The 15,072-nt window shown below is 40.4% G+C and overlaps 1 protein-coding gene across 2 annotated transcripts in view; it reads right to left on the bottom strand.

The window, feature by feature from the left end:
- PPARGC1A (PPARG coactivator 1 alpha) overlaps positions 1-15,072 on the bottom strand; it is an 808,090-nt gene that overhangs the window by 56,010 nt on the left and 737,008 nt on the right. The window contains exons 1-2 of one of the 2 annotated variants that reach the window (XM_072406386.1): positions 11,459-11,667; positions 7,087-7,266 (exon numbers count right to left, since the gene is read on the bottom strand). In XM_072406386.1, coding sequence (XP_072262487.1) covers positions 7,087-7,266; positions 11,459-11,506 — 228 coding nt within the window. In that variant the 5' untranslated portion in view covers positions 11,507-11,667. Of the gene's footprint in view, positions 1-7,086; positions 7,267-11,458; positions 11,668-15,072 lie in introns of those variants that run through there. The other variant, XM_072406385.1, reaches the window with a different exon arrangement.

Here is a 15,072-nt window from a genome sequence, read left to right as displayed (position 1 = left end):
CACACATGAAAATGATTTGCACCAGTAGTTCTGTTAAGCACAAAGTAGCTTTAATTTGCCTGTGTTTGCCTATATTCCCCGACATCCAAGCAGTTCCTGTCCTGTTTATTTAACATAGCTACAGATACGATATTACATTGTGCATATCATGTCAGCTCTTATAACGTTTAAGATAGGCTTTAGTGTTTTATAATGCTATCGTACACATTAAACACAGTATTGTTAAGTGACCGCTCAGATAACCTCTCTTTATTGGCCGACAATTGAAAGGATATGTCTAGCATTAGCCTAACAAGGAACGACAATCTACAATCTAATCCAAGCAAACTTAAAGTTGATTTAGGGAGTAACACGAGTTTTAACAGTCTTTTAAAGTGCCCCGGTGAAAAGCCCTTGTTGGACTACCAATATGTAAACAGGCTAATCTGACAGGTTCTTTGACGCCAAAAAGGTGACAAAATTGAACCTCGGTTTGAATGCACATGGCAGAGCAAACAAAACTCTAGATAAACATCCAGTCCAAGTAGGATAGCCATATATGGTTCACTACGCAAGTTGTAGAGTCAGACAATGTCCTTTAGCACCCAAGGCGAAAGGACCAAAATGTGCCCCCCACCCCATGAGCTATGACTTACGTCAATGCCATAGGTTGTAGATCTGCTATGCACCCCCTTCTACGAAAAGCATCCAAGGTTACCACTTCCTCTTGTTTCGATCCTGCTTAAAACCTCTATTAGAGAGATATGAAAAGAGAAATGTGCTCTGGTTTCTACCTTTTCACTTACTAGTTCACCTACATTCTAAACTATGCCTGCCCAAATACATAACGCATACATGTGCAGTCAGATATCATTACCTTTTCATAATCACAAACAGTTTCTGACTAACTGGGAAATTTTTGAGCACAATAAGTATACTAGGCCGGATTTATTAAAGCTCTCCAAGACGGGTACAGAAAAACTATCATGGAGAACCAGGGTGAAATGTTTAATTCCTAGACCAGAGCTCTTTTAGGTTGGCTGTGTCACACAGGTTCCACCACCATAGTCTATCTTATGTAGACTTGGAGAACTTTAATAAATCAGGCCCGATAAGTGCGGGAAGTGTTCATGATAGCACCCTTACATGGGTCCAGTTTGCATGCTAAAATCTGTTGGTTTTGTTACAATTGTTTTATTCTAGTGACTCATGACATGGAATCAACATGACGGACTAAGAGTTTGCATCTCTACAATGCAAGTTAGCAATGGTATTCCCTTGACTTTCTTTAAATGGACAACCAAGATTACCTTGTAATGGTTATCACTTTTAACATATCACTTTCAGTTGCAGTGTTTTGATCAATCTAACAGATTATAAACTGTTATGTGTATGATCAGCATTTTCATTTTCACTGGAATTTCTTAATCACTAGTACAAGAATGTAAAGTTAAGTGAACTTTTACACTTTTGGCAGTTCAATATTGTGCTATTTTTATACTTCTATACATAAATACTTAAAGGGAGATTATTGTAGAGTAAAATGACACAGTCCCATTGCAGAACACCCCCACCACAAAATATGTAATGCTTCTGGGCATGGAGGAGCATGACTTGATGATAAAGTGCTCAGACATGAGCACATAATTGCCAGGTGAACGTTGTCACACAATGGTGGTAGTGACATCCCTTATGTAAGCTCAGACATTGTCTGACATGGTGCTGTGTTGGAACAGCAACTGGTGAAGGATTGATGAATATGCCCATGCATATTTAAAATGTCTAAATAACGTTAAAGTCAAAGAATCATCCAATCATTTGACATATTAAAAAAGAAAAGTCAGCAATGGCTGTGCATTGCTTTCACTATAGGTTTCCTTTAGCCAAACAAAAAAAAAATATTTCAAGATTCCTAAAGCAGTTGGTTACATAACGTTGTTAGTGCTACACAGAACAGATTAGGAATTGAAGGGCACCAGCCAATTATAAATTCATCCACAATGACTTTTCCCCCCTTAAATTATGTCTCCTTGAACTCCCAGCCCCAGGCAATAACTCTGTCATCAAATTAAAAATGGAGAAAACGAGTCATTGGAGTAAATTCTATGGAGGTTCAATTCCACTAAGAACCTATTAACCGCAGTCACAAGACTGGCAAAGACAACACTGCTACTCGTTTAGAAGTGAGGCCAAGTCATTTTACGCAAGATCTGGTCATTCATTAAACAGTCCTACAATGAATAACTCACCATAGTAGTGAAGCTTGCGGCAATGCGGAATACCTGTAATCTACATCTGTAATGTAAACTGACCTGATAAAAAAAAGTTACGGGAGAAAAAGAAAAATCCTATCAGTGCCACGGCTCTGAAGAATATGACGTCCGTGGTAAAGTCATTCATCTTTGTAAATCTCTACATTGCCAAGAATGACAAACTCTGGCTTTTTGAAACTGATTCATTCTCTTTTCTCATTCAGAGGACCGGGGATGAAGCAGCTGCAATCATACTGGGCCATTTCAATCATCAGTAAAACAATTTGTCTGCCCCCCCTTTCTACCCTTGCTAATATGCGTTATGCATTTCATGAGCTAGGCATTACTGTTCAGTTATGTAAATGTGTTACGCCTGAGACGCAGTTTCTGTGGAACGCTCAGTGTCTCCCTGGCTCAGCTAGGGATGTAAAGCAGCGGATTTAGATTGCATTCCTAAGTGAGAAGACTTGTGAGTAATGTTGACTCAGCACCGTGTGGAGAGACTGATTACCGGGTGACACCTGCTGGTTGACAAAATAACAATGCTACAGGCGCTTTTTGGGAAGGCCAACTCCTGCCTTGGCCACGAGATGTTTTTAACCCTCGCAAATGCTGCCAATAAGTGTATTGCATTCCAAATGTGATGAGAAAACTGTGCACAATCTCCAGATTTATCAACATGGGAATGTGTATTATATTGCAATGATGATAATAAAAGAATAGAATGATAACAAATAAAAATGATAACACCAGCTAATCTTTAAAGGCATAATATCATCAGCAAATGGTCATCAAAGTATATTCGGACAGATATATATGTCTGCCTTCACTGTGCAAGCGTGAATGTAAGAAACCCCAGTGTTAATTTTATAGGAGGGGAACAGCAATGTTGCACCTTCTTCTTTTCCAAAGGGTTTTCTCCAGGTCTAACAATAAATGTCCTTATATTACTTGCAGACTTGTCACAAAAGTGCAATTTGCACCATTCTCTTATGCAATAGATCATTCTACAGAGAGTTCAACACTGGGGACATGTGAATGTCTGTGCAGGAGGAAGGGGAAGCATGCCAGGAAATCTAGCCCTACTGTCCTGCACAAGAACATTTGGACAGAAAATATCTGCTGGGATGGAGAAAGAACATACAAAAGATAAAAGTTTGGGCCAACATTAAAAATTTTTTTGGACCCATTGACAAAAATTGTGTATGATGTGATGTCACACCGATTGCATGGAATCATGACATCACGAGGAGCATACACATTCCATGCTAAAAAGATTTAAAAGTCATAAATTTTTTCTAATAATGTCAGATATATACTACATTATGTTTATATTCCAATTGGGGTAACCTATAGCAAGCAACCAGGTGATTGCAGTTATATTAGTTACATGATAACTACTAGCATGTGATGGGTTACTACACTTCTAACTGATGAATTGTGTATTAAAATATATCTATATTGGCCACTTCAGACCTACCTTACCAAACTGCCAGGGTGGTATATGGGATACCCCTGATGTTATCACCCAACTATCAACCATACTAACCATATCTGTTCATGAACTCACTGTCAACTTTAACTTTGTTCCCAGTACAATTCAAACATTTATTGTCCAGCCATCAATGGGATTTGACTAAGACTGTGCATGGGCAAATACTTTAAAAAAACAAGTGTCCCATTAATAATGCCAAGTCAGATCGAGAAGACCAATCAGACCGTGCCAGTTTGAGCTGGCAAGAAGCATGCACCTTCTTCCCACAGCTTTCAAAGTCCCTCAGTCACACAAACTTATCTGTGGCAATAAGGAATTACGTACAAACTTACACAAAAGCCTAAGTCAAACGTGCGGTGATGCAAAAGTACTTAAAAGCCTTTGCCAGTTCTTCCTAAGCTTCCTAAAGCAAGACCGTAACAAAGCTAGCCTTTGTGTGTTGCCAAACTGTGTGTCCTTGCATAGGAGCAGGGACACCGGCTTCTGCACAGACAATATACCTGTTGTCATACCTGAACATCCCAGTCTTGTGACTTTATTACTTTTTTTAAAAAAAGAAACCTATAAAGCAGTCAGCCAAGGCAACCAAGTTCACTCCCACAAAAATGTATTTAATTCCCCAGTCGGTGGTAACAACCGGCCTCCCACCGGCTGCAGCCGGTGTCACATAAACTAGAAAGACGAGGGCCCTGCCTGTGACATGTGGCAATGTGAGCATGTGACTGAACATAATGACAGTGGAAAGATGAATGAACTGTGTGCGTACAGGAAAATAATTGGGATTTTAAAAGGCAAGGTCACTTTTCTTCTAAAGTAAAAGATCGCTCGGAAAGAGTTCCACAGCTTTTACAAGAATGTGAAGCATTTAAGAAGAATGATACGGTATATTTCCATTCACGTTCAGCTTTCGCAGTACTTGGATTCGTGATGCATATTTAGCACTTGGAATAGTTTATGGGTATATTTAATTTATCCAGAATGTAATTTACAGCCCAATTATTTAAAGAGAACCTGTCAGGATTTAAATAGTGACACTGCCTCTGCTAATTTGTAGCTCTAGGACTAGTTGGAGATTTACTGATCTGGAACGTGTATGTGCATATTAAATGACCCGACATGTTAATGGCTGCTGGGGTCTGGGTCAGTGATTTGTAATATAGCAAGGCAATGAAATGAGTCATGTGACTGGAGGTCTAGGCATTTGGCCATGTGATCTCTGCTTAAAACAAGGGTCAGGCATCAGAGCCCCTTCTCTTTAACTGAAATCAAGTGATCAAATATCTGGAAATTTGGTCATGGGACATTAATGTCAAAAGTACACTAGTATCGGCTGTGAGGGAAGCTATTTTGGAGCCTCTATGTTCGTAAGTTGGCATGATGGTGGAGTCATGGGGGTTCATTATACTTGACTTTGTGATTTAAACACACAAAACTACAACCATGGTTTTTTACCAGTGCAAAAAAAGTCAAATGTCTAAAAAACAATATTCCAAAGCATTTATTTTGAACGAAGTTGGACAATTAGTTCCTGCTGGATTTTTTTGGTTTATTCACATTATTTATTGCCTTTTTGAGTAAACCTGCAAGTTGTATGCCATCTCCGAACTGAACAACTATGCAGCAAAACCTTCCCCATGAGCAAAAGTGACACGTGCATCATATGATGGCCACCTTGTCTAAACTGAGCAATGCGTCTATACTGAGTACAAATGAAACTCCTGACTGCACGGCACAACCAAAGAGTTAAAAATAAAGATGCCCTGTCCACTTCAATTACGGCTTTTCCATCAACTAACTGCTGTAACATAATAGGGCACGTGGCTAGGCCTTTCTCCTCGTTGTGTTCTTGGGTTTTTTTTCATGCCAGGGTAGTGTTACACTGACAAAGGAAGCACTGATGAAGTTCAAGGGCAACAATTGATGCAGCTGTCTTGTAAGGCATTTCACTTTAGACATGAACGTATTCCTTATTTGTCACTGTCTCTGAAAAGGATCTTCTTCCTCTCATCTTGGGAAATGGAAACGTATATCAATATTACTGATTTTTGGCAAGTGTCGGTATCTGTATAGGATTGACTAAAAGAAAGTGGCTCACAATGGAGCAGATTTTTGGAGTAATGCCAAAAAACTGCATAAGGAACCAATCAGTAATCTTGGATTTTTTTGGACCCTGGAGAGTTTTTATAATTTATTTTTCAAAAACCTGGTTGGTTGCACTAGGCAACAGATTTTGCTTGGTGCTGTTCCCAAAATTTAAACTTCAAAGTAACAATACATTATAGGATAGGCTTCTTAAGTATGTCTATCTTCTAACAACTGGGGCAATACCCTAAACTGTCTCTACTCCCTGTGGTTCGATGTGTTCTCACCCATAGTACCACATTTATTGCAACCACTATTCTCAAAACTTTCATTTTATTGGGAAGGGGAGCATGGCAGTAGAAGCAACCATTATTTTTGTCCTACAGCCCCCAGTAAAACTGGTACATTGATATTCTAGGGCAGATTCAAATCTGGGGCTGGTGGCTGTAGGCGTTAATACTGAAGCTTTAAAATACAAAGCTCTTTAATTATCAAACTTTAGTAAATTGCTATAGCAATCCATAAAGTTCCGAAATGTCAGTTTTCAGGTGCAGGCTTGCATGTGATTGGTTCTTTTGAGCTAACTGAGACAAAAGTAACTGCACAATGTCTCTGCCTCTGTTGTATATGGAAGGCACAGATTACGTGCCACTTAAATTTAAGCACTACAAATAGTTTACAAGCTTTGTTCTGTAATACTAGGGGAAAAATGAAACAACTTCTTGTCCCACTTCACTAAAGTTTCAAATCAAGCCTTCGCCAATGATTCTGCTCCATCCAAATATGCTGCATATTTTTTAAATCCTACATTTCATTTCCTCAGAATTATAAGGACTGCCCAAGGAAAAAAGACCAGCCAGAGGGTACAGTCGCAGCCTTAATAACCTTCATGCTTGTGGACAACGGAGTTCCTTTATTTTGTATCTCCAGAGATGCATCTGAAGTACTTCCCAAATGACTAGTGAGATATCAGAACCATTTAGCAAATTATGAACACAGAAAAACTACCAGGAGCCCCACAGGAAGGTCACGCAGCGGATGCCAAGGTGACAAATGCTTGTCTGGTCTAGCAACACCTGGATTTATCTAAATTTCCCAACACTCTCTGTGCAAGCATCATCCAAGAATACAATATGTAAAGTATGTGAATCAATCCTTGGCTTCCACTGTTAAAACAAAAAAAAATGTTTGGTGTGCATCCAATTGTGTCATTTTTTTTATCCTGATAAACAAGCTTGTAAACTACATGAAGTCTGTAAGTTTAGGTTAATATCATACCTCAAAAATGTTTGATGACTCATTGCTATATTGATTGGAAATGTTTTCTGATTGGTCACTGTACCACTTTAATCCACCCAAAAAGCTGTCTGCATCCAAATCGTTCACATCAAGTTCAGAAAGATCCAGCTCCGGAAGATCAGGGCAAAGGGGTTGGTCTTCACCAACCAGAGCAGCACACTGCAAGAGACAAAATGGAGAACGTTAGGTCAACATCTTCGTAAGTACCACTGGTGTTAACATTGGACAAATATTCAGCTTGAGTAACATGTGATTAACTATTTTCTGCTTTGTGACTATCAAGGTTACACTACACTTACACACTTTGGAAACTTTCCAGATTAAGTAATCATTCAACCATACATGTGCCTATCAAAATGTCTCCCCAGGATAAGGCTGGCTGCCAAATTCCAAAAAGGCAGAGGTCAGAAAGAACGTTGCTGCCATCACGCTTTAATTTTTTATAAAGATACTGCTGACCAATTAAATATCTTCATAGAAAGCCATTTCTTGGAAGTACATGACAGCATTAGGTAATGATGTAATTTATTCATTTTTGTTTCAACACACTTGACAATGAGACCATAAAAAACATAATGAATGATTTATAAAAGCCATAAGGGAGGAAAATGGGAGGTGTTGTCTCTGGAAGCCAATCAGATTTTTGGCTTTTGTTTCCCTTCCTAAACCCGAAAAGTGACAATTGAAAGCTATTGACCAGCATGTCATCCACTTTTTATCAGCTTTTATGATTCTCTCATGTGTATTAAAGAAGAACGTCAGTCTTTATAAAACATTTCAAAATGAGTAACAGTTATGGTTTAGTTTAGAAGGTGGAAATGCTGCGTGCATGGCCCCCGAACCTTAACAATAATATCTCTTTATCAAAGTAGCACAAAAAACACTCCCCTGACATCGGCCTTTTTGGTGAGCCAGTGTCCAATGCACTGCCATAGCCCCCATTCCATATAATGGGCTGCCTTTCTACGTGCTCCCAGCATAGTAACTTTTCAGATTTTATGGATTGTCTATGGATCAAGAACCGCCTGTAATGCCCATCGGTTTAAAAACCCAGCTAAACATTTTCCTCTAGTCTCAGACAGTTTCATAAATATGGCCCAATGAGCTTCATTCATCAAAGTGCCGGAAAAAAAAAGACCAGTGTATTATCCATAACAGCCAATTAGTTTCCCCATTTCATTTTATTTAGCGCATGAAAGAATCTAATTCACACCAAGCACTGTTTGTGAAAAAAAGAAATAAAGCTCTATCATATCACACTGCAATGGTCAGAATATACAATGTAAAGAATGCTTTACAAATGTCACTGGCCTGCAAGAAACCATTCATTTTGTTACGTTTTATCTCTTGTAACAGCAAAACAGCCAGGCCACTGATTAGTCAAAAATACCCCCGAATACGTGTCTAGTGTAGAAACTCCTGGGCACTTCTATGGGCTGCTGTTAATTTATATCTGACCTTTCAGCGGGTGCCAAGCTTCACGCAGCAAACTGTCCTTTCCTGTCACATTCACATTCCTGCCATTTGCTCGTACATCTGTAACAGGTGCTTATCAATTCGTGCACCATCATCCGCTTCCTCTCACCATAAGGCCTACAAGTCAAAAATACCTCCCAAAAATGCCAATATGGTCATAAAGGGGCTCATTGTTTAGCCATAGACACCAGTTGTGTCAGCACGTGTAAGCTTACATTTCAGACTACAGTGCAGGTGTTATGAGCTTCGGAACTACAAGACCCAACAATCTATGTACCATTCATGCCATAAATCAGTGTTTCTCAACCTTTTAACATAGGGGAACCCTTAAAATAACTTTCAGGTCTTAATGAACCCCTTCTATAATTACTATATTCACAGCTCACAGTATATTAGTGTAGTAGTCAATGGGAAGAATGGATGTTACATTGGTGGTCATTGGGCAGAATGTTACCCTTACGTATCATTGTGACCTGAGAAGCACAAATTGCTCAGGGAACCCCCACCAACCTCTGGAGGAACCCTGGTAGAGAAACAATCCTCAAAGAAATTCAGTTCTTCCCATTATGGTCCATAAAACATACAGAAAAATTCTTTACATTTATCAACCAACTACAAAGCCTTATTCTTTAAAAAATAAACTAAACCGAGATCGCACTGGTTGCTATAAGATCCTTGAAACTCTTTGCTCTGTCTTACTGGCAAGACACTGAAAGCTGCTAATGCAAAACCCATTGTTGACAATCAATAGCTGTCAGGTCCCTCAAATTGTCCTGCCATTGGGACACCCACATCCTATCCAAGAGGTCAAATTGAACTTTCAACTTTTTTTTTTTCATCAATCTAAGGTCTTTAACACAGCAGTTACAAAAAAAAGTACAGCCAACGGGGGTAAACTTGTTGCAATGTGTCTTGTTAAAACGCCTCTATCAATCTTTACAATCTCCCTGAACATTATCCTCATTAAAATGTGTAACATCTGGGACTAGAGCTACGTGGGCCTTTATTAATATCAGCATCGGTCTGTCCTGATCTGGGAGCAGACAGATTGCATTTCCCAGCAAGTGGGCTTTTTTTTTTTTCCTTTTAATCAGCTTTTTTTTTCAGTTTACCAAGCTTCACAAATTAGCTTCATGCAAAGAAGGAGACATACACAAGCAGCCAAATCCTGCTGTAGCAAAGAGTTAATCCATTTCTATAAACAATGCAAAGTGGTAGCAGATTCCAGCCACAACCATGGTGATCATGAGATCAATAACTGTTGATATGTTATTTGCCATCGCCGGTTTACAAAAATAAATCTCCCGTTATTTCCATGCTAGCTGCTCCTCAATCAGCTCCTAGGCAGCATCAGGAATAATGCATGATGGAAAAATGAGGAAACGGCAGCTGAGACCCACAGCTATCAGCTCGACGACAAGCCACAGCACTCCGGCTACTCGCAAACAATTAGGACTTTGCGGAACGCAAACCTGCCCGATGGATGCGCCGTATCTATCTCCGTGTCGTTTCTCTTATCTCTCAAGAAAACGCAACCCCTGGCGCGACCAATTAAATAAAAACTGATAAAAGTGCTTTTTTTTTCATTTTTTATTTTTCTGGACGCTAGCCAACTGTGGAATATGATTTTAGCTCAATTCAAGAAGCCTGACACAAGGATAGGAATCGTTATTTTCCAAATCGTTTCCAAATCTCATTGGACTCAGCTGAAAATTACTGTCACTTTTGTTGAAAATAAGGATCTTTCTGGGGTTCTAGCCAGGTAGGTGTGTGTGTGTCATCTAATTGTCAATATTGTTGTATAAAATGAACACACACAAAAAGAGATGTTTACAAACATACATATTTATATATAAATGTTAATATATACACAAAACACATCTCTGTTTCTCAGTCTTCCTTCTCTCTCTCTCTATACACAGACCAGCATATACTCATCTCATTTTTTATGCATGCATATAGTTCTTTTTTTTTAAAGTTTATTTCAATTTAAAGTTTTTTTTTCTATTAGATGTATCACTTGTATCCTGCTTCCTAATAGCCATTCAATTGGTAGCTAGCAAACAAGCAGCATTGGTTGTATATACATCATACTCCAGGGACCAGTACAGGACTGCTTGCTGTTATTTCCCCTCTTTCATGAATTGTAGGCAGCAGAAGCTGTTGATTTGATGTATGGCCACCTATTTTTACCCATGCAGTAGCAGCATCCCATTGCACAGTCCTAGGATCCTAGCATTGTATTATTATAGAGAGATGAAGAAGAAGTATTAAAGAGGGGGTGGTTGCTGGATGACACACAGCTTTGCTCTGGCCAGGTAGCCCCTGATATATTAACAGCATCAAAAATCACCATCCACCTCCTTATCCTACTATCCCTATAGAGTAACAAAGTATCATTCTATGGTTTGCAATATTCTCTAAAGTATCATTTATACATCTCCTCCATACATTTCTCTCCAATGCAAGCATCAGGCACCCTGCAAGTATGCAAGCAGCAATAACACAGATGATCTGAAGTTAATTGTTATATAAATAGCAATGGCTTGCTTCCAAGCAGGCCACTGGAAAGACTTCAGACACTGATTCCTATCAATATCTTGGAGCATACATACTGCATGTGACTGGAGAGGAGAGCAGAGCCAAAGGCACATGCAAATAGTTTCCAACTGCAAGAGACACCGATGACAGCAGCTAATCTCTGACTCCAGCATCACACAAGTAAAAAGCCTTAAAATAGCAATAGTGCTCAGCAAAAAAAAAAAAAAAAGTGCCTTGACTATAATAAAAATCAATCAATAAATAACAATATTAATATACAAGACACAAATGCATGCAAGAATAAAAAGAAGGTATAAAGAATTGCAATGCTTACCTCTATGTCACTCCATACAGAGTCCTGGTTGCACATGTCCCACGCCATTCAGTCCCTGAATGACGGCAGTAAACGTTTTGGAAGTACAATCCACAGGCACACACACAAGGCTTGCACTCATGCAGGCAACTCGCCCCTTACTGAGGCTGAACTGAAGGCACCTGTCTTACTACAGTTCCCAGTCACATGACCAAGCTATTAAAGTAGGCTGGTCTGTCACTTCTCCCAGCCCTGCCGCCGCCACTGCCGCTACCGCTACTGCTGCTGGAAGCTGTGTGACGTCACAGCGAGGCAGACCCAGCTCCTGTCACACCGATCTGCCAGCATTAACCCCTTCCTAGCCCCGCTGTCACTGCCGCATTGCTAGGTGGGCACATGGGGGGTAAATGCCAGGGTTACCCCTTCCCCAGCTCTCTGCTCCATTTTCTAGCTGCTGCAGAATCTCTTTACATCCCTTCTGCAGAGAAATTGCACCATGTCCCAGGTTTACAAAGAGAATTCCTTCATTTCCATATCTCTCAGATGTCCATCTTTTATATCAATGCATCAAATCTTTTATCTGACCATTAAATTGTTGCATTTGGCTATTGGAGAAGCAGATGTACATGAAAAGTACATTAGGGGTTTGCTGTATCGGTGGGGGTGGGGGGGGGGTGCTGTTAATGACTCATTAGGTTGGCTGCCCCTAAGTGATGCCCAATTGGTGGTATTTAGGATGGGTAAATAAATGAGTGTTGGAGGTGTTGGTTGGGTGGTCAGCAACTGTACCAAAGTGCCCGTTTGTTCTTTATGGGCTGACACAGATGTGAGACGTTGCTTGAAGTATCCATCTGGTGCCCACTACCCACACCCTAGCCCTCTTTCAATGTGGGTAGGGTCAGGGCAGCATTATGTCTTCCTAATGGACTTGCATTGGTAGATATGGTACTTTAGGTTGGGTTTCCCTTAAAGTGTTGACCAAGTGATGGTATTAAGGACAATTTTGTGGAAGCCTTTTAAATAAATGAGTACTGTATTAGTGGGTTTGGTGGTCATCAACTGTACCAAAGTGCCCATTTGTTCTTTATGGTCTGACACAAATGTGAGATGTTGCTCGAAGCATTCATCTGGTGCCCACTACCTAGACCCGAGCCCTTATTTAATGTGGGTAGAGTGAGAATGAGCTTTGGAGTGGTTTATGGGGTGATGCAGATGTGAGATGTTGCTTGAAGCATCCATCTGGTGCCCACTACCGAGCCTATTTCAATCTGGGTAGGGTCAGGGCAGCATTATGTCTTCCTAATGGACTTGCACTGGTAGACACGGTACTTTAAATTGGGTTCCCTTTCAAGTGATGGTATTTTGGACAGTTTTGTAGAGGCTTTTGGACAGCCTTTTAAATAAATGAGCATTAGAGGGGTTGGTTGGGTGGTCATCAACTGTATCCAAGTTCCCCCGTTTAGGAGATGCAGGTGAGATGTTGCTTGAAGTATTCATCTGGTGCCCACTACCTACATGAGAGCCCTTATTCAATTTGGGTGGAGTGAGAATGAGCATTGAAGTGGTTTTGTTGGGAAGCCATCAACTGCACCCAACTGCCAATATGCTGATGTGCCCGAGAATGTTTGATGGGTTCCCACTCAAGTAGTGCCCAAGTGGAAGTATTTAGGATGGTCCTGTGGTGGTTTCTGGATGTGGTGGTATGTTGGGTAGTCATTAACTGCACCCAATGGCCGCCATTTTCTACCTATAGGGAGACACAGGTAATATGTTGCAAAAAGCATCCATCTGGTGGGCATTACCTACACCAACGTGAACCTGCCCTTATGAATAAAGAGATAGATACATAGACCCATACATATGGATTGTAGCCTATGCAATACCCTGAACCTACCCCTGATCCATATTGGGGTCAGGCAATGATTTCCCTCTTTACTTCTAGTCCAGATTAGTTCATATGGAAATCGAGAAGCATGTCTCAGCGTTGTTCGGGTAAGGAATACAGGAGGCCATCAATGCCCAACACCACCTGGATATTAGAGAACAGATGATGTATCATGAACCATGTCGCCTTACAAAAAGTAAGCAGTATCCAGGTTTATATGACACCTGATTCCACCTATAGTATAAACAGCCCTTGCTCAGTAACACAATCTGCACAAATGATATGCATTCCCTTGTCTTTTTGCTAGTGGAGCTTGCAATCTAATTTTGGTGCCTCAGACACTCAGTCTATTGCTGACCATAGGCAGCAGATATGGAATAGGCTGTGATCCTCCCTTTCTTATTGCTGGAACCCACAAGATTTTTTTCCTCTTCCAAAAATGTATCAAATACATGCACAATAAAAGGAGTTTATTCTTTTTTGTGGACAAATGGAAATAATTGTCAGTCAATTGCAGGGATTATTCCAAAAAGCTTCCGCAGGCGTCAACAGCACCTAAAATGCTCAAAAGCACTTGCTAGCCATCTGTTGCTACACAGCTGGGTTATCGCAAGCAAGGCTGGAATAGATTGCATTTCTAAGGTCACATGTAGCAGTAATAAGGACAATTTGGGGTATTGCTTCACAAGGATTCTCTGACAGCCTGATGGAAAAGTCCCCCTGTACCACTGTAACTAATCAGGACCATTGTAGCAAGTGCAGCTCAATATGAGATACTTCCATATGTGAGCTGCAGTAATAGTCCTGAGCCACAAGCGGTCTCACAATGATGAACTCCTGGAAAGGAAGATGAGTTATGGCCATGGTCACATGCAGGAAAGCAGAGGTGATTGTCAATCATGCAGTAATGCAATCTAAGAATTACACACATAGCAAAGCCCTTAGATAGCAGTCCAGTAGGCATCTATCTGGGCTGCAGGAAGAGATACACATACAAATGTCATGTAGATAGTGTCCTGGTGGAGTTTGGTCCCAGGTGTCTTACAATACAAATAGTAATGCTACCCTTAATTACCGTCTCCTCAAACTGGTGTCCAGTATCCCATTATATTTGTTTAGTGACCCTCCTTTGGCCCATGTGCCCTTCTGGCTGCCTCCCTAATAACCATGGCCCAAACACTGCATGCCCATCAAATATAGAATGCAAAGGGCACTTCTCAGGATTCCAAAACCCTACTCTGAGTGCCCCTTTACAAATCCCTTGGATAGTAAGCAGTGCTTCACCGACTATTAACGATGTCACAGCAGCCAACCGTTTATGTAATCACCCAGGCGACTGAGTTTCCAAAAGCACACAATTGATTAAAAGCAGATTTGAATACAACTCCCCGGTCCCCCTCCCCTCTCCATCTCATAGTAGTTGTGTCATATAATGACTGAAAATCCCTAAAATCTTGTTTTAATTAATTCATAATTGTGTTATTATTTTGTTACGGTACGGCACATGGCAGTACATAGACTGGATCTATATTATTATCTGCAGACATTGCAGTACAAAGACTGGATCTAATATTTTGTATGGTACATGGCAGTACATAGACTGGATCTAATATTTTGTGCAGCACATGGCAGTACATAGACTGGATCTAATATTTTGTGCAGCACGTGGCAGTACATAGACTGGATCTAATATTTTGTATGGCACATGGCAGTACATAGACTGGATCTAATATTTTGTGCAGCACATGGC

Source organism: Pyxicephalus adspersus, chromosome 3 (genome assembly GCF_032062135.1).
Source record: "Pyxicephalus adspersus chromosome 3, UCB_Pads_2.0, whole genome shotgun sequence".
NCBI lineage: Eukaryota > Metazoa > Chordata > Amphibia > Anura > Pyxicephalidae > Pyxicephalus > Pyxicephalus adspersus.
Note: the sequence above shows the minus strand (reverse complement) of the source record. Positions and strands in the feature narration are given on the sequence as shown.